Genomic DNA, 18,887 nt, shown 5'->3' on the forward strand with positions numbered 1-18,887 from the left:
TATGCATCCGAAGAAGTGGGCTGTAGTCCACGAAAGCTTATGCTCTAATAAATTTGTTAGTCTCTAAGGTGCCACAAGTACTCCTGTTCTTTTTGCGGATACAGACTAACACGGCTGCTACTCTGAAACCTGGCTTCGTTAAGAAATCTTGGTAACGCTTCCAGGAAAACCCAATTCCCTGGTAAAGAAAAGACAAAATACCTTTCCACACTCTGCTGCAGAGAGACCGGGTCTCCCACTGGGGACGTGAGCGTGTCTGGGGAAGCGGAGTGCCGACGAGGGATGGTGTCCGTCCAGCTGAGTGGCTCTGAACTGAAAGCCTGGGGGTGTCTGTAACGGAGAGGGGAGGGGAGCTGACCTCACACATCTCATAGAGAAGGGACTGCTGCAGATTTCCCATTCTGATCCAGTCGGGGGCATTTGCATCAGGGGCTTTAGGCTCTGATCCTGGAAGTGGTCATGCACAGGAGCAGGGCCTTGGTTTGGTTCCATCTCTCACCTGCAGTCAGGATCATGACGGGCTGAACCCGGATATCTTCGCTGTACTGAGTCCTTGTGAAAGCAAAGCCCTTCCTGCAGTCAGGGGGAGCAGTGAGCGCTCGGGATACCCCAGGATTTGGCCCCTGGGCACCAATGGGAATTGTGCCTGAAGATGTGCGGAGTCCAAACTGAGCAAGGACCTCCGGGCTGGGCTGTCTAACTTCGATCTTTTAATCTAAACATTGTCAGTAACTGAAGGTTGTGCCCTCGGGAACTGACCTTCAGTGCGCTTCAGCTCTGCAGCCCTAGTGACAGGGTAATCCCTGAAGGGTCAGAGGCCCAGTGGGGGTTCCAAGCTGAACCCCTCTCGCCAGGAACTCAAGCTGAAAGTCCTAGCTCACCTCATGTCCCGTCTCGAGATATAAGAGTTGGTCAAACTTTGGAGAACTCTGAACAAGGGTTAGCTTGGGGTTGGTGGGCTGGGTGAACGTTCTGGATGGTTCTTATTGCCTCAGAGCCAGCGTTCCCCCCGCTTTGATTAATACAGGGCCCCGGAGAGGCCAGCGCTAATGCTCAGTGGATGTTCTGAGGCTGCCCATCCAGCCCCACTAAAGTCAACGTAGAGGCATGTGGGCTAGAACTGAATTTGGCCTGACGTCTTGCTGTCCTGGATTTTTGGGTTGTATTTTCCACTCAGCTTGGCTGTTCTTACCTGAGTTATTTACTGAATAATTCATTCGCCTTCCCGGGTCCTGAAACCTTCCAGCTCCATGTGATACTCACGGAACATTACTCTAGTTAACGTCTAATTACACATTACATCAAAGCTGCTGTGGAGCCGCACGGAGCGGCTGCAGAACAACGACGCGTCTCCAGCAAACCACACCATGCGGCACGGTTGAGGGACTCCAGACAGCTGGATCGCTCGGGACTGGCAGGAAGGGAGAGCCTCACTCACCGTTACCCATCCAGTTCCAGACCCCAGCCGCCCCCTGGCTTTTAACTCTCCCATGGTCTCCGCACACCCCTACATGCTCCCCACACCCAACCCTGCACATGTCCCTGCCCCCATTGCCACGTCCTCCCTGTTCCCTCCTCCCCAGAGCCAGCTCCTCCACATGGGACTCCTTCCCCTCCAGGCCCAGGCCTGCAGCCCTTGCTTGGGCAAAAATTCCCATTGATAGTCAAGTCAAGAGGCCAAATGCTGCTGCTGTTGGAATCAGCAGGAGGCTGGACTCTCCTCCCCAGCCTCTACTGGCTGACTCCTGGTCTCCCATCTGCAGGGCTCTCTCTGGGCTGGTTCCACGAGCCGCTCGCTGGCAGAGCCAGCCAAGCCCACTAGATCGCTTTCAGCGCCCCGCCCGCACGCACGCGGAGGCCTGTCACGCAGCGTTGCTGTTGAAAGTTAACAGCACGTCTTCCCATGCCGTCTGGCATTAGCGGGAGTGACACAGCACCGCTCCCTGCGCCAATCGGGTCAGGAGAGGTGCACGGAACCCCTCCGAGACCCCGGACGTGGCCCTGCTGAGCGCAAAGCCCTGCGCTGGGGGTGAGGGGGCGGCTAGTTACTTTCCTTAGCCCCTGGGAGCCCTTTGGGAAAGCGGCAGTATCCTCTCAGGGGGAAATGCTCCTCCTAGTGCCCAGCCCCAGTCACTCAGTGGCCATGTGGTGAGGGAAGGAATTTCTCCGGCTCACAAGGTCACCGCAAAGTGAGAGCAGCTGCTACTCCTGCCTTGGGACCTGCGTGGCCATGGCAGTCCCCCCACCTCCCCATATGCAGGCAGGAGCAGGGGCTGTGCCTGCTCCAGATTCAGGGGTGCAGGAGCCTCCAGACACCTGGTACCCCCAGTGCAGGAGCCAATGGCTGGTGGAGCCACACGGTGGCAGATCCACCACCCCTGCTCCATCCTGCACACGCCCCCAGGCAGCCCCTGCAGAGCTAGGAGAAGGTACCTCCCCCTGCACAGCGAAGCCCCTCTGGACAAGAGGAAGGGGCAGGATTTGGGACTAAGGTCTTAGGCTGACACAGTTACAGAGCTCAGGGGTGTGAAAAAGTCACAACCGAAGGGCCGTAGTTCTGCTGACCCAAGAATTCTTCCATCAGCCTTGCTCCCATTGTTGGGGAGGTGGATACCTACAGCAATGGAAAAAGCCCTTCCATCGCTGTAGGCTGCGTCAACGCTCGGGGCTTACGGCGGAGAAGCTACAGCTAGAGTTAGCTAGACAGAGAGGATAGAGCTTCAGGCCTTGTTAGGGTGACCAGATGGCAAGTGTGAAAAATTGGGACGGGGGTGGGAGGTAATAGGCGCCTATATAAGACAAAGCCCTGGGTATTGGGACTATCCCTAGACATCTGGACATCTGGTCATCCTAGGCCTTGTCCACACCAGGGATTTGCTCCAATTTCAGCCATCAGTGTAGACAGGCACAGCTGCTATTTGCACCGACAAAGTCTGCCCCTGCTGGAAATCGGTATTGGCTTGGCCAGCGCAAACAGTGGCTGTTCCTGTCTACACCACAAGTTGCACCAGCGCAGCTACACTGCTGGCTGAAACGGAGGCAAATCCTCAATGGAGACAACCCGCCCTGTTCCCCCTGCATCTCCCTCTTCTTCAGCCCATGTGCTCCCCTGCTTCTCCCCAGTCGCTCCACTAACAAGCCCCTTCCCTCCAGCCCGGGTCTGTGCCTCGTGGGTTTGCCCAACGCGAGACAGAAATCAGCCGCCCCTGCTCCACAAGTCAAAGGGAGGCTTAAATCAAATCTTCCTCAGCAACAATGACATTAATTATGCTTTTAACACATTTTACTGCTTTTTCCCCCCCCTCACTTCACGCCACATCTGTGTGAACAATATCGAAAAGATTTACGATCTTCTTTCGTAATTGCAGCCACACAGCCCCGCTCACTTATCAAAATACTCGCTGAGCCATCAGCCTCCACCGGGGAGCCATGTTGACAGCAGCCATTCAAAACAAAAACGTTGAATCAGGACTTGTGTGTCGCTTCGAAAGTAGCCTACAAAAAATCTGCCTGTCAAGGAATGCATCGAGATGGCTAAAATTACAGGAGTGAGAGCCCGCGCCAAGGTGGGGTCTGCGCGGGGAGGGCGAGCGAATAGATCCGGGCTCTGGAAACAGCTCTGACATTTGGCTCTCGTATCGCAGGATAAAATTTAATGAGGACAGGAATGTGTCTCCCGAATTCCCCTAAGAAATCATTAAAACATTTTGTTATTCCTAAATGTCTGCCCGATGAGTTAGTGCCCCTGCCGGAGCCCTCCTGCACCTCACGACTCTTCATCCTCCGACTTGTTGACAGCATGGCTGGTTCTTCGCTACCAGGAGACGAGTGCAAAGCAAAGAGCCCCTGTATGACACATGGGGGGTCTCTGTTAAGAGTTACTGCTCGACCCCTCTACGCAGGGCCAAGCACCAAATCCATCGAAGGTGTGGAAAGGCCACGCTGCGCAGAGCCTCTAGAACTTTCCTAGAGGGAGCTCCGAGAGCAGCAGCATGGCTCCACTGCTGGGGAAGATGCTCACCAGTGCCAAGGACTAGAGGTGGGAGCTGGTTTTGGCCTCAGTGTTCTGGGCAGCAGCTAGCCCTGTTTCTGGGGATACAGAGACTTGACAAGCTCATGCAGTCAACGAGGCAGAACCAGGGTTAGAACCCAGGACTCCTGAATGCTAGTCCAGCACCCAAACCACTGCACCACACTGCTTTGCTCCACACACAAATTTGACAGGAGGCAGAGTTGACGGCTGGTTGGCCAAGAACCAGGGTGCCAAGCCCAGCTCTGCTGCTGGACTTCACCATGTCACTTAACTCTTCTGTGCCTCAGTTTCCCCATCTATAAGATGGAGACAACACAGTCTTGCTAAACCAATTGTGAACATTTACCAGCCCAGGCACCAAATCTGCTCACCCGCCCTTACCAGTGTGATGAGAATGAAAAAACCAACATTATTTTACTTGCCCATCAAACCCTCACTAGTTATCCAAGGTGAGCCAACAAGCAGGATTTTGCAAGGCTGCCGGAAGATCATTCGCACAGGGCTGTGAGACCCTGTGCTGGAAAGCATTGTTATTATTACTGAGCACGGAGGGGCTGACGGTTCATTCTAGGCTTAGGATGCCAAGTTACTGTATGTTAACCTGGGGGTCACCCTTGATTGGCTCTCCTTTCAAAAGGGCTCAGCCAAACATACGGATGGGCATGAACAGCGCTAGGTGTAGGGTTCGGTGGATGTCCCTATGCATGTTTAAACCCCCTACATGTCCTTGTCGGGAGCTGTGCTGTAAAAGGAGCTCAGTCATTGTAGTTAACTTACCGTCAAAAACACAACTGGGGATAGGAGCAGTGTTATTACAAGGCTTGAGCAAATGTATTCCTTTTCTAATGTCAAGATGCATTTGGCTCACGCGCCGAAATACAAGGATGGCAAAAGACGTTTCCACTTGTCTGTTCCGCTTGCTCAGATCTCAAAAATAACACGGAAAAATCAGTGGCCACCATCCCGGCCGCGACGCAGGGAGAGCAAACACTGAGGATGCAGTGCCGTGGCCCAAAGGACACTGGAACGAGACCCGATTCTGGGCAATTGGAGGGATGGCTAACGGGAGAGATGGAGCTGCAGAAAGCCCTGAGCACCAGGACAGGGCAATGAGGCCGGGGCATGCGGCATATACAGCAATCCTTGCTTGTAATGGCTGCTGGGCGGTCTGTTCGCAACATTAATTATTCAGCTAAGTAGCCAAAGCATTCCTTACCTGGTGCTCCAATTAATTGCTTGTAAACACTGAGGAAAGCCGTCTCAGCCTCCTTGCTTCTTTTACTAAGTGCAATCACCTGAGGGGAAATAAAAATACCAAGTGAGGAAATGCGAAACCAGGGCTTCAAAGAAGAGAAGAAACCTGTGAAGGCCAGGCTCTGGGCTCAGCTAGGCCGGCCTGAATCTGGAGTCACTCCCATCAGGCAGATCTTCCTGCCACATGCCTGGATTGCAGCAGCAATACTCCAGATTGGCACGAGTGTAACTGAGCTCAGAATTCGTGCCCCGCTCCAAAGAATTAATAATTACCACCTACATTCGCCTTGCCCCGCGGGGGTTGTGCAACTCCAGTCACTGCAAAGCTGCTGGGTCTGTTCTCGAACCAGTAAACAAGACTAACACTTAACAGCCTTTGACCCTTTATTTTATTGCTTGGTGCCGCTTCTGATCATAAGTTATGATTGCTGGGGGGTTTCTGGCTCACTCTAGGAATTATTTTTAGCAGAGGTCACCGCTGACTTTAAGATCATAATAGAGCAACGCAGAGTCGGAGAGCCTCTAGGGCACGCTGCAGGACGCTCTTTGATCAAGTTGTTTCCGCCATAACTACAGGGGTCTGACAGGGACCTGGGGTGGGGGAAGGAATTGAACTCCAAACCGAGGTCCTTATGACCAGAGACGTGCCAAGAGAAAAAGATTCTACGAAGTTTACAACGGCTCTTGCATTGCTGACCTAACTGACCTGTGCAGGGTTTAGATTCCACAGAGACAAGGAGAACCTGGGGTGTATTTCCCAGGTCCTGTAGGTCAAATTACAGCACACAAACCTGTTCCACCAACTTGTTTGCTTTTTGCCTTTATATGTTTTGCCAACTCCCATGATCTTCTAACTTTCTTATTTAATGGAAACCCCGAAGATGCAGCCACATCCACACGTGCTGCCCCTCTGCTGAGCTCTTCGCAAGGTCTAGTTCTATTACGTGGTTTGTCTAGTTGACCGGAGTTGAAAATGGGACTGGCATATTCGCACGTGAACACTGGAAGTGATATTTCCAAGGAAGGGCCTTATGGGCACTTTATAAAAAGCCCAGGGATAAGGGCTCATCAGAATGAATAATAATGCTACTTGATATGTGTCTAGCCCCTTTCATCAAACGCGGGAGAACATTTAACTGAACTGTTATTATCCCTGTAGTACAGATAGGAAAGTGGGGAACGGGCTCTGCCACTGACTTCCCCTGAGACCACAAAGTCACTTAGCCTCTCTGGCCCAGATCCTGGGAGGAATTAAGACTCCATTGAAATCAATGGATGTTAGGAGCCTAACTACCTCTGAAGATCTGTGCCTTGGCTCCTCAACTGCCCTGCCCTGCCCCTCGGGGTGCTGTGAGGTTAAAGGTATTAACATTCGGGAGGTGCTGGGGCTGTCTAAGTAGATACACAGAGCAGGCACACACTTTGCGTGAGGTCACGCTGGGAGTTGGCACATTTGGGAACAGACCCAATGTCTCCCCTGCTTTCAGATCCTTCTTCCATCCATCAGAGCAACTGACTGCCTTGGAAGATGGCCTCGCCATGTGTCAGTGCTCTGCACATCCCTCCCATCGGGGTCTGTCTTTGCTTTCTGATAGTTGAAGGTAACGGGACTTTCAAGCAATCAGAGGCTAGGGACACTCAAAGCACAGGATCGCATCCCTGATCATCTTGGCTAATAGCCACTGATGCACCTATCCTCCATGAACTTCTCATTCTTTTTTAATTGAATTATAGTTTTGGCCTTCACAACATCCCTTGGCAAGGAGTTCCACAGGTTAACAGGGTGCTGTGTGAAGAAGTACTTCCTTTTTTTTGTTTTATACCCGCTGCCCCCTATTCATTTCATTGGCTGACCCTGGGTTCTTGTGTTATGAAAGACGCAAAACTCTCGCTGGTACCTACCAGGCTCTCCACGCAGGCACCCTCGCTGCAGAGGTAACGGCACAAAGAATCCCACTTAGAAGAACCTGGTAGGACATCAGCACCAGGCACCTCCAAGCAAAGCCAGCCTGTCAGTGCCTCCCTCTAATGCCTCACCCTAGTGAAAGCTGTCAGTGACATTTCACTGGGGACAGGTAGCGCATTTCAGCTCACCTTCCCAGCTGCCACTCAACCCCCAAGTGATCAGGAAAGCCCAAGCGATCATTAAACTCAGCTGCAGGTCTCACAGGGCTCTACAAGAGACGATCGGTATCGTTCCTCCCTTGTTACAGATAGGGGGCAGAGAGAGCTCAGGTGAGTTGTCCAAGGTCACACAATGAGTCAGTGGCAGAACCAAGAAGAAAAGCCAGGTTTCCCGACTCCCGGTCCAGTGCCGTATCCACTGGACCAGCAAATTATGCAGCTCAGTCGGCTTTATTTGCTTCTAACCGAAGGTGGCTTAGTGCTAGCCCTGACTGGAGCATATTCCTTACCCCCCCAACGTTACACATGTGGAGCCCCTGTAGCGTGTTCTACAGAAACGGCTCCAACAGCCCCCAGGCTAGCCAACCCTGCCGACGTGGGCTGGCAGAGAGGCCAGCTGACGAACAGAGGCCAGCCAGTGTGCTCACCTCACTTCAGTACATGCTTCGCAGTCAGCGTTAAGCAGCAGCACACTGCCTCTGTGCATGAATCCGTCCCTCCCCTTCAGGAGGGAGAACACCCGCTGTTAAGGAAGAAAGATACGGCTGGCCAGTCACAAGGTGTTTACCCTCACCCTTCTCCATGGCCCTGAAATCCTGCCAGATGCAAGCAGCTATGCTTCCATTCCCAGGCGTTGTCGGTTACGTTACATCCCATCGTTAGAGCTGGACCTTCCACGCGCTGGGCAGTTATTTTAATTTGGAGCCCAGAAACCCAAGAGAGGGCTCCGGGGGAGCCCCACAGAGAGCAGACATGGGCAAGACAGGAAACACAGCTTTGCAGTTAAGGCACAACACTGCACTGGGATTCGAGAGACCTGGGGTCAACCCTTGGCTCTGCTACAGACTCACCACGTGACCTTGGTCAAGTCACTTCTTCTTTCTGTGCCTGTTTATCCAACTGCAAGACAGGAATGAGGATGACAATACTGCCGCTGCTTGTCCAATCTATTTAGATTGTAGACAGGGGCAGGATCATCTCTGACTATTAGTCTGTCCAGTGCCAAGGGCAATAAAGCCCCACCAGAGATTGCGACTCTGTACGCTACTGTAATATAAATAGAACAACGACCACGACAGCGTTAGCAGGAAGAGAAATGTCAGGAGGTCAGAACAAGTTTATCCGGCTGAGGTTCTGTAGCCACTGTCCCATTTACTCCCCATACATCTCTGCTGCCCCCTGGAGGGCAGGAGTTCCCAGGTGCCCACATGGCAGTGAGGCGGGAGGAGGTTGTCAAAAGGATCCATGGAATTAAACAAAGTAACTAGTTTACGCTGGGTGCAGGACCCACACCCTGCGTCCTTTGCCTTTGGCTAAATTCCTAACACTACAGTAATGTCACGCCAAGATAAATCATTGATGCGCTTTGAGTAAATGAAAATTATAATTTAATGCTGGAGCTTAAATAAGAAATAAGCATTTCACCTTTTATTTAAATGGCAGGTTGCTGAGCTGGGTCCAACAACACCCCCCCGCCCCCCGAAAAGCCTCGGCCATGCTGACATCTTCAGGTCAGGCTGGGATGGCTGAGACCCCAGTCTCCCCCTCCCTTTGCCTTCAGTCCTCGCAAACCCGGGGGCCTTCCCATCAGGGCGTGCGACCTCCCCGAGGGGCTGCGGCCAGACTCCCACTGCGCCATTCAAAAGCGTTGCATGGCTAACAACAGACCAATACATTAGTCCTGCCACAATATCCCCATTCAACATTGATGAGCATGAATCTTTTACTCCAGTGAATTTTTCAGCATTTGCCTACACAATCCTGGTGGGTTTTCCACCCGCTCCCACCTGACAGAGCTCTTTGTTCACTAAGGTCCTGACCGTCTAAAGGTTTTTAACTTCCGTCAAACTCAGTGGGAGTTAGGTACCTAAACAGCCTGGAGAATCTGGATCAAAGTGACTTGGTTCAGAACGTTCACGTTCATCCCCGATGGATTTGCTGATGCCGGAGAACATGATCCGTCGCCTTCCAGCGCTTGGATAGACGGGGGAAAAAAGAGGTTCAAATTAGGGAACCCGGGACAGGCAAACATCCCCTTCCAAAGAGCATCTCTGTGCTACCGCGTGGATTTCACCCCAAGCACGAGCTGCCACGGAGATTGAACTGAGGAGTCTCAGCACAGAGCCTAAGGACTGAGCGGGTCTCTGAAGGCTGTGGGGAGGAAGTCTGCATCAGCCCTGCTTGGCATTGGATAATCAGCGATCACCTGACTCTTCCCCGAGCGCTAAGTCTCTGCTCCTGCATCCAGCTGAGCCTCCAGGCAACCCCCCCTGACCTCGCCGGGGCACTGAGTAGCCATGGCAATCCGCCCACGTGCTGTCATTGGGGGAGCAGGCCCTGAATTCGTAACAGAAGTTAGGGGAAAGGGCTGAACCCAGAGCGGCGAGTGAGACTGGGATGGCGTCTGTCTAGCCACATACTCCAGCTTGGGTTGCTGAAGCGCCAGGTCAGTGCAGGCTGCCTGGTTTAGCGAGCTGAGAACCAGGCTGGGAGCCCGGAATCGCAGGGTTCTAATTCTCTCTCCTCCATGACTGGCCGGCAAGGTCTGGGGCCAGTTCCTGGGCCGCGTAGGTCAGATTTAAGTGGCAGGTAGGCAAGTAAAAGGAAGTGGCCCAGGGTACTTAGCCCGTCTGATAACAGCAGAACGCACCGATTGGGCTATAGCGTATAGGGCTTTCTAGGGTGCTCACTGCAGGAGTACCTGAGAGCCTCACGGATATTAAAGCATTTATCCTCGAGTAGGAAAGTATTATTACTCCCGTTTCACTTATGGGGAAGACTGAGGCACAGAGAGGTTAGATTCACGATGGGATTTAGAATCTAGCTTCCTGGAAGATAGGAATCCTAGACGCCCTTTTGGGGTCTGGGCCTTAAGCCCATTCTGAGGTGCTTTGCTGAACTGAGGCCGCAGTGACTTGCCAAGGCCCCCAGGAAGTCTGCGCCAAAGCTTGGAACAGGCTTTGGATGTCCCATGTCCCAGCTCAGCGCCTAACCATGGATTTCGTTGTCTGACTTTAGACAATCACATTGGAAAACTTTGGCTTTGACCTCCCAGTGGCTCCTTTTCCCCATCCTCATGGGGGCACTGGACAGATTCGCTATTGAATGTTCATTCCGTGCTCTGAAAGTGTAGAGCATTGATTCCGTAAGTGCTCAGGGTTATGATAAAGCCCCTGGACCAACCGCACTATTGTAACGGAATTCCATTTATTCCAGAAAAAGTCAAGGATCAAAAAACATTGCCCTGTGTTAATTTATCCTCGGCAAGAGTTACCCTGAAATCTCACCAGGAAGCCAGGCTGATCTCAGGGAAAAACCCATCAGATACATTGTACTCTAACATTTGCAATAACTCCAGAGCTAAAAATAAGACAATGAGCAGCTTGTCTGTATTAATCATCACCTTCCACCCAAGGAAGAGCAGTGGTCTTGTGCGCCTCTAGAAAGAGAACCATGTCCTATTTGAAGCTACAACTGAACTGGTCCTAACTGGCAGAAGTGGTATGAGCAATGGCGTAATCATCAGTTACACCGATCACGGATTTGATAATTATCGAACGAAGTCCTAACTTCCAGCCGCAGCACAGTGACAGCGCCGCAATCTCGCCAATCTAAAGGGGTGAGAGGGTTTTTTTTGGGGTGGGGGGTGGGGGGAGAAGGACAGGGGTTCTTCCCATTGCTAGAAAAGCTTCCAACCTCCACACAAGAGTGAATTTAAATTGCTTGTCATTCAAAACAAAAGCAAACCACTCATTTGTAATTCACCAGCCACCTGAGCAAACCACGTTCCCCCTCCACGCTCACAGTCACTAGAGCACAAAGATCATTTTTCTATTGTTAAAATTGCATAAGCCATGGCTTTTTTTAGCATCTAATACACAGACCCACTTTCTCATTCTAGTGCTTCCAGCATCTTTGAAATTTGGGGGCTTTCTTTAGCATTTCACGAACAAATTCAGCTTCAGGGGGTTTAAAAGAGAAAACCACAAACACAGCGGCAATAGGCCAGTAACGCAAGCGGAAAACTATCAGAGCTGTGTGTGCATTTTAACTGGACAAAGTTCCGTTCTCTGCATTACCAGCTGCACATCATCTCTAGGTGGTTTTAGAAGCCCTGATTTAAGGCTCCTCCTTTTTACTGTAGGAGAGGCTACTGCAATGCTTCTGCACTAGAATACAATATCCCTATGGAGCCCTTTTCCATCTCTAGCCTATACGTTACAATGAACGCAGACTTTGCTTTCCCGGAGACTCACCATTCTAGTGCATTAGTTTTATCAGCCAAGAACCAGAGAACTGGGTTACTGACATTCATTAGCCATCGCTAGCACAACAAAAGGGCACGATGGCTCAAGGCCAACATTTTCAAACTTGGGTGCCTACAAGTAGCCACCTAAATACATACTAAGGGCCCAAAGGCATCTACTGAAGTCAATGGAAAGTTTCCATTAATTTCGGTGGGCACAGGTTGGGTCCTAGCTACTCCCTAGAAGTGGCCTGCTTATCAAAGGTGCTGAACACGTGCAGCTGAAGTGGAAAATAGGCCACTTGTCCTGATGCCTCAATGAACATAGGTGCCTAAGCATGAGGCACCCACATTTCAACCTTATGACCCATGTCAGTGACATGTAACTTTCCATTCAAATAGGTAGAGGGTTCTCACTGGAGAGGAAACAATCATTGGCGTTGACTTTTATTGGCAGTGTTATGGCAGCCCAATTTTTACTTTATAAAAGCATCGCCTCGTATCACGGGTTGAGATGAGAACTATTTAGTGTTGACCTTACAACTTGTGCAAAAAGCGCCACGAACTCATCCCATGGAGCAATGAATTAGGAAAGAGCAGAAATTGTACAGAATCCTGGATTCTCCTTGGGTTTTAGGTTTGTCACGCGGGCCCACTGGGGCTGGACTGGGATTCAGGAGACCTGAATTCTGGTCCCAGCTCTGCCATTGACTCACTGAGCAAATCATTTCATTCCTCTGTGCCTCAATTTCCCCCTCCGCAACGTGTGGCTAACTCTGCCTCCCTGCTTACGGAAATCACTTTGAGATCTATATCAAGTCAAGAGCTCAAGGGGCTTCAATGTTTTTTTTCCATTTTTAAATGGTTTTGGGGTTTCATAAAATTTGTAATATTCAAATAGAAAACAGAGAAATGTTCATTCTAGTCAGAAACCAAAAGTATGTATTTCTGTGTAAAAGACATGTTAAAATTCAGACACAATAGAGGGTCATACTTCCAGTACTGAACTTGGTTCTTTTTTCTATGAATGAACAAAATCATTAAGTACCCACACATGCACCTCGGCGCGCACACACACAAACCCATGCAGTTAAAGTGTAAAAGGGTAATAGAAGTTTTGGGTTTTTTAAAGAGGAACTCTATCTAGCCCTCTTCACTATGATATTTGAGCAACCTCAAAGTCACTAGTGGATTTTATCCCCACAGCCTCCCTGTGAAGGAGGGCAGAATCCCTCCCCATTACAGAGACTGGAACCAAGGCCCAGGGTAGATTATACAACCTGGCAAAGGTCACACAGGAAGTCGGTAGCTCAACTGAGTATTAAAGCCACAGACCCTGAGTCCCAGGTCACGCCTTATGGACTAGACAATCTGCCTGCCTGGGACAGGAAGGCAAAAGCAAGGGGTAGGGTGACAAGCAGAATTAACAGAGTAAATGGACATGCTCAGGCAAAGATCTCAAATACTAAATATTACTACAGCGGGCGTTCTGAAACACTGTATTGCCTTTGTTAAAACACAGTAATAAATAATATTAACACTTAGTGTTTCTACAACGCTTTTCATCTTCAAAGCACTTTAAACTTTCAAATCAATTTTTCAATGTATTATCGGAGATTAATCACCTTAGAAATATACAAAAGACTTTGCATCCATATTTTAAATAAACCTTAACCCTTATGAAAAAGGCCAACAGTAACAAAGGCAAGCCTTTTTATAGGGCTAGAAAGCTTCCCACAGAAATTAACCAAGAATTCTTTCCTTGTTACAGAATTCCACAGGGCTGGTTCCAACAATCCACAGAAAGGACATCATTGGCTTAAATTTGATGGGTGAAATGCTGTCATGGGAAGTTTTGCCATTGACTTCAGTGGGGTCGGGATGACATCTCATAGGTTTTGCAATCGTTTCTATGGAAGCTTGTTACATTTTATAGAACCCTCTTGCAATCTTTTCCTGGAGGGCACTGGGAGGTCACGTTTGCCACAAAGCAATGGAAACCCAAGAGTGACTCCGTTCAAAGGTGAGCAGTTTAATCAGCAGCAGGGTGATCATCACGCCAGTCTGACTTTTATGCCTGAGCCTCTCCCCAGCACTGAAGCGGGGCTGTGGTGCCAGCCAAGCCCAGCTCCCACCACAGGGAAGCCCCGAGCTGAACAGGACTCACGAGACACAGCCCACAGAAGAGATAATGTGGTCAGTGAGGTGCCCATTCCACCGATGTTAATGAAGCTGCTGAAGGACAATCCTCAGACTAAAACATGGGATACAGGAAATAATGCATCACAGCCACGCGGCAAGGACACCAATTCAGTCCTGTTTTACGGGAAGGGTGCTTTTACAAAGGGTTAAAGCAGGAGCTGAGAGCGCCCTGGTGAAACACACCGGAATGATGTGACAGGTGCGCTCAGACACGCTACTCCCGTTTTACCATCCGCAGTATTTTCAGCCAGTAGTTGGCTCTGCTCTTTCAGGAAATGTCAGCTAAAAAAAATTTAAATGACCTTTTCCGGATAGAGATAATCCACCTAAATATCAGCCAATCGCTTGAGTTTTTAAGGCAAGAATAAAATCATTCTGGAGACACTCCTAGTGTATTTTTCCCTCCTGCAGATGGGCCACCTTAAACTATTCTAGAAAATACATTGCTAGGAACTGTTAGTTTTGAGGATCAGCAAATGAAATAAATACACTGAAAAAACCTTCCAAGGGATGGTGTTGAGTTTTTTGGCCTAGGTTTTTTTTTTTTTTTTTTAAAACAAATCAGCTTTTACAAAACCAGAACTGAATTGTTTTCATGATTGGAAAAAAATCTCCGTGAAAGTTTTAGAGTTGAATATTTCCCGGTGGTACCAGAAACCCCAGCAAAAGACGACAGGGCTTATACATCACAACTAGAAAGTGAAACCGACCTCCAGCACCAATCAAACTTCACTGCACATTGGATCAGGCCCGTGGCTGAGTGGAAACAATTCTTCTAGTTTCTCAACGCCACAAAATATCAAACACGGTAACTTCCTGTTTAATTATGAACATTTAGCCCCACTGCTCTGGGGTGGGGTGGAAGTTTGGTCATGTGGGGTTTGCTCCTGCTCCCAGTTAAGTCAATAGAAGTTCTGCCATTAATTTCAATGGGAGCAAGATCAGGCCCTCTATTTATTAGGATTTGATTTTCAAACACTCTCATCATTGGCCTTACTCTGCTCCCAATGGAGTCAGTGGTAAATTCCCACTGGGCGCAAAGGTAGGCCAATGCTGAGTGCTTATGAAAACCCCACTCATGGCCATGTACCCAACAGGGAAGAAATTCCCTCTCTGATTTTATCTGCACAGCCCCGATTCCATTTGAGAACCTTACCGCCCACCCTTAGCAAGAGCGTAAGGAGCACGTGTGGGCAAGACACAAGTCGTCAAGTGAGTGAGGACCCACAGAGGCTGTTTAATTGCCTGACACAGCTCTGCCAGGCCAGTCCTGGGGATTAAATATTACATTTGCTGGGAAATGACGTGACGGGCTGGAGGTTGGTATTTTACCTGAGTTCTAAAAAAAAGTGAAATGTCACATTGTAACTGAAACCGAGCAGTTCGTGACTAATCAACCAACCCTGACTAATCAGAGCACTCTTCCTTTTCCAAGGCTGCCCTTTGGGCTGAGCTTTACATAAAGGGTACTATCCTGTCCAAGACTCCTTTCCTACACGGGTCAATAGCATGGGCTGAACTGCACCGAAGTCTGAGTTTCCCCAAGGAGCTCTTCCACCCACACGAGTGGTACTGACCTATAGAATACAGCTGACTTTTAAATAAGATTCCCCTTTGAAACCAGCAGGGAGTTCTGCATAAAACCCAATGGCACAATGTGGCCGGCTGTCCTTCTCCAGGTGAAAAGACAGCAAGAATGTTTGTGTGGATGGGGAGAGAAATACAGCCTAATTCAGCCCTGATATACACCTGTGCCACTCCATTTAGTTAATCAGTTATGCCCTTCTTACAGCAGGATGGAAATTGGCCCATCGGATCTAATTTCAAATCACTTTGTTGTGTGAAAAATATATCACAGCATAGAGACATTTTATACTATGTGAGTGGCTGGGTTCGATTTCCTTCCCCAGCCTGTTTAAAATATTTTGGGTTTTGATACCTAGTCAAGTGATAATTTAGATCCAAGATGTAGGGTTTGTCCTAAAGCAAGAAAGAAAGGTTTTAAAAATTGTGAAAGCAATACAAATATTCACATGCATTTAAAAACAAGAAAGGTGAGTGAAAATAGAAGGGTTTGGGCTTGGATTTATACCAACATTTGCAGTGCACGGTATCTACCGCCCAGACACTGCTTCAGGTTGCTTGGAGCAGGAGAGGGAGGAGAAACTGACTAGAAACAAAAAGTGAAACTGACCAGTGGCTTTTCATAGCTCCAGCGGAATGAAGGGCAAAGGGTGAACCAACTGCACAAAAGGGGGAAAGCTACTTAGATTAACTTTGCATTAATCACCCAAGGCAGGGAACGTGCTTTTCAAAAGGAGATCGTTTTTAATTCGACACCCCACTTTAAGACAAGGAAAAAAGGAGGAAGCAACAAGGAAGCTCACACGCAAGCACATCCCAGATCAGATGTGGAATTATTTACAAATGTGCTCTCTGTTCACTGGATGGAATTTGCACCTGGGCAGAGGGACCAGCACCAGGCTTAGGTACCACTTATGACTTATTGTGGGGTGGCACCTAGACCTGGTGCTGGGCCCTCTGCCCAGAGGTGAAATCCACCCAAACAGCAAATGCTCCAAAACAAAGGTCCAAATCCACCCAGAACCTTGCAACGCTGTATTCTTCTGAGATCTCTTTCCCCGACCCGAGTCTCAATGCCTGTAAGGAGGCACTGTCCACATGGGTATAATCCTATCAGAACATCGCTGCCAGTTAGATACATTTCACTCAGATGCAAACTCCCAGCTCCTTTGTGTGGTGTTTCATGGGCAACCTATCAGCGTAGCTGGTTTTCCCACCCTCCTGATTGCAAGCAGTAATGGGAGAGGAGCTGAAATGCCTGCTGCCAGCCACGAGATCACAGAGATGGCCATTTGAGATGCTAAACCTTCATTTAACTGCTGTTTTCCCTCGCCCCTGCAAAATCCTCCAATGAGCCGAGGTATGGCAAGCACTCAGCTATTATATATCGATGTAACATTAATTTCTTTTTTGTTTCCTTCCACAGTGTACACTGACTCCAGGTGAGAAAACGCAACTGTGCTGGAACAACTTGGATTGATGAATTACATTTATGTGCCGGGTCTTTTTCATGGCTGGTGACTTTCCAGCAAAGCAATTATCACTGTAGAATGCATAATAGCCTAATTAATTACTATTGTCAGACTGGCCTCTGTGCCATGATTATACCTTATGAAGCCAACTTTTTAAACATTTGGAAGCAGAAATATTATTATAATTGACTGGCTAAATGGTTAAACTCTCCTATCTCTGTTGATCCTTCCCAGTATCAAAACTTTGTTAACCACCAATGATATGATCACCTCAGTGTCTCATCTCAAAGGGAGCAGAATCTGAATTGCATCGGGGTGGTTTTATTATTTTGAATATGTGATCAAATCCAGGATGAGAATTCAGTTATTTCAATCTAAATCGTCAGAGTAAAACAAAGGTGTGTGTGTTTTTTAAGACTAGGAACACGGCAATGGAGGTCTCCAAATGTTAAATGCAAATTGTGAAGGAGAGAAAAATCATAGTTTTGCACTCTTTTTTTTTGCCCCCTCTTCTTTTTTTGTGATGTATAAAGAAGGCCTGTAGAAGAATAAAGAAAGAAAGACTAGAGGTGAGCGGGGAAGAAAAGAGAACTTGTCTTCTTTTCCCCCTTATATTTATGAGGAAGGTCAAATCAGGTGTCCCTTGTTATGAGAGTTCTATGCAAAAACAGCTTGTTGTGTACATAGACAGTCAATCTGAACAGCGCCATCTACTGGCGCACCAGAGTATGTAACATTGTTCATAAGACTGTTGGTTCAATAAAGTTGTTGTTATGTACTGCAACTCCTAATGTTCCCTGGTTCTGGTTGGCGACTCCATGCGATTGCTTCAAACCTTTTTGCTTTTTTAGTTAGCACATGGATCTTTTCTTCCACCTCTTTATTGCTCCGTTTAAAACATTTGTTTTTGTTAAACTCCCATCTAATTCAAATACACAATCACTTCAATTCATCAGATTTCCATTTGAAATATGGGATGTCCTAACCCTACAAAGCTTTCTGAGTGTCTTGTGTTCTTCCTTGCAGACCCTGTGAACAAAGGCCTGAATTTCTAACCTAGAAAACAAGCAAATGCATAAATAAAATTATCCCCTGAGAAAAAAGAAAGCCAAAACTTCTCGGGAGTTCTTTATGGACCATAAAAATGCCCCCCCCAAAAGTGCTGCTACATTTCTTGAAGGAAATGGAGATGAGAGAGGTGCCCCTCCAATTTCTAATGCTGCTTCCTTTCAGGGACAGGCAGCCCTTACAAAGTACAAGCAGCAAAAACCAGAGTGGAGTGACCACTGCGGAGGAATTACTGGCAGCAGGGCAGCGTGATCAGAGGCTGGAGAAAGGATTGTAACAGGGCTGACTGTTGGATGGTAATTGGTTTTCAGCCACAATGAAACTGGTAATGAAATCAGCAGGAAAAAAACCCTGCAGAGGCCCATGGCTGGCTGAAATAAAACAACCTCCAGGGGAAATCTATCCGAATGACGGAGCAACAGCCCCAGATGCAAAAATGGGTGGCTTTTGCCAGCCAGGTGATCAAATAATAATTTGGCCTTTTCTAGCATCTTTCATCCAAGGATCTCAGAGTGTTCTATAAAGCTGGAGCAGTGTCATCATCCTCCATTACACAGACAGGGAAACTGAGGCACAGAGCACTTAAATGACTTGTCCAAGGTCACGCAACGAGGTGAGGAGCAGGGATAGAACCCAGGTCTCCTAACTCCTGTGTCTTCTGATGACACGGCACCCCCACTGAAACTCAGGTGGCTCGGAGCTGTTCAACGTTAAAGCAACTAGGCAATACTCCCCAGCCAGATGCCTTCGGGAGAGAAAAGCATGCCTGCCACTGGGTAATACTATGCTATACTGGCCTCAAGTGGTTAAGGTGGCATTAAGTAAGAATACCGGACGCAAAGGGGAGTAAATACATACACACAAGAGTTCACAGGAGCACAACGTAGCCACCCATCTTGCTGCA

The 18,887-nt window shown here is 48.7% G+C and overlaps 1 protein-coding gene across 6 annotated transcripts in view; it reads right to left on the reverse strand.

The window, feature by feature from the left end:
- CUX2 (cut like homeobox 2) overlaps positions 1-18,887 on the reverse strand; it is a 223,130-nt gene that overhangs the window by 51,831 nt on the left and 152,412 nt on the right. For 4 of the 6 annotated variants that reach the window (XM_034790834.1, XM_034790835.1, XM_034790837.1 and 1 more), the window contains 2 exons: positions 5,250-5,328; positions 202-330 (listed from right to left, as the gene is read on the reverse strand). In XM_034790834.1, the coding sequence (XP_034646725.1) occupies positions 202-330; positions 5,250-5,328 (208 nt within the window). The remainder of the gene's footprint in view (positions 1-201; positions 331-5,249; positions 5,329-18,887) is intronic. The other 2 variants (XM_034790840.1, XM_034790839.1) reach the window with 1 other exon arrangement.

This window comes from Trachemys scripta, chromosome 15 (assembly GCF_013100865.1).
Source record: "Trachemys scripta elegans isolate TJP31775 chromosome 15, CAS_Tse_1.0, whole genome shotgun sequence".
Classification (NCBI taxonomy): domain Eukaryota; kingdom Metazoa; phylum Chordata; order Testudines; family Emydidae; genus Trachemys; species Trachemys scripta.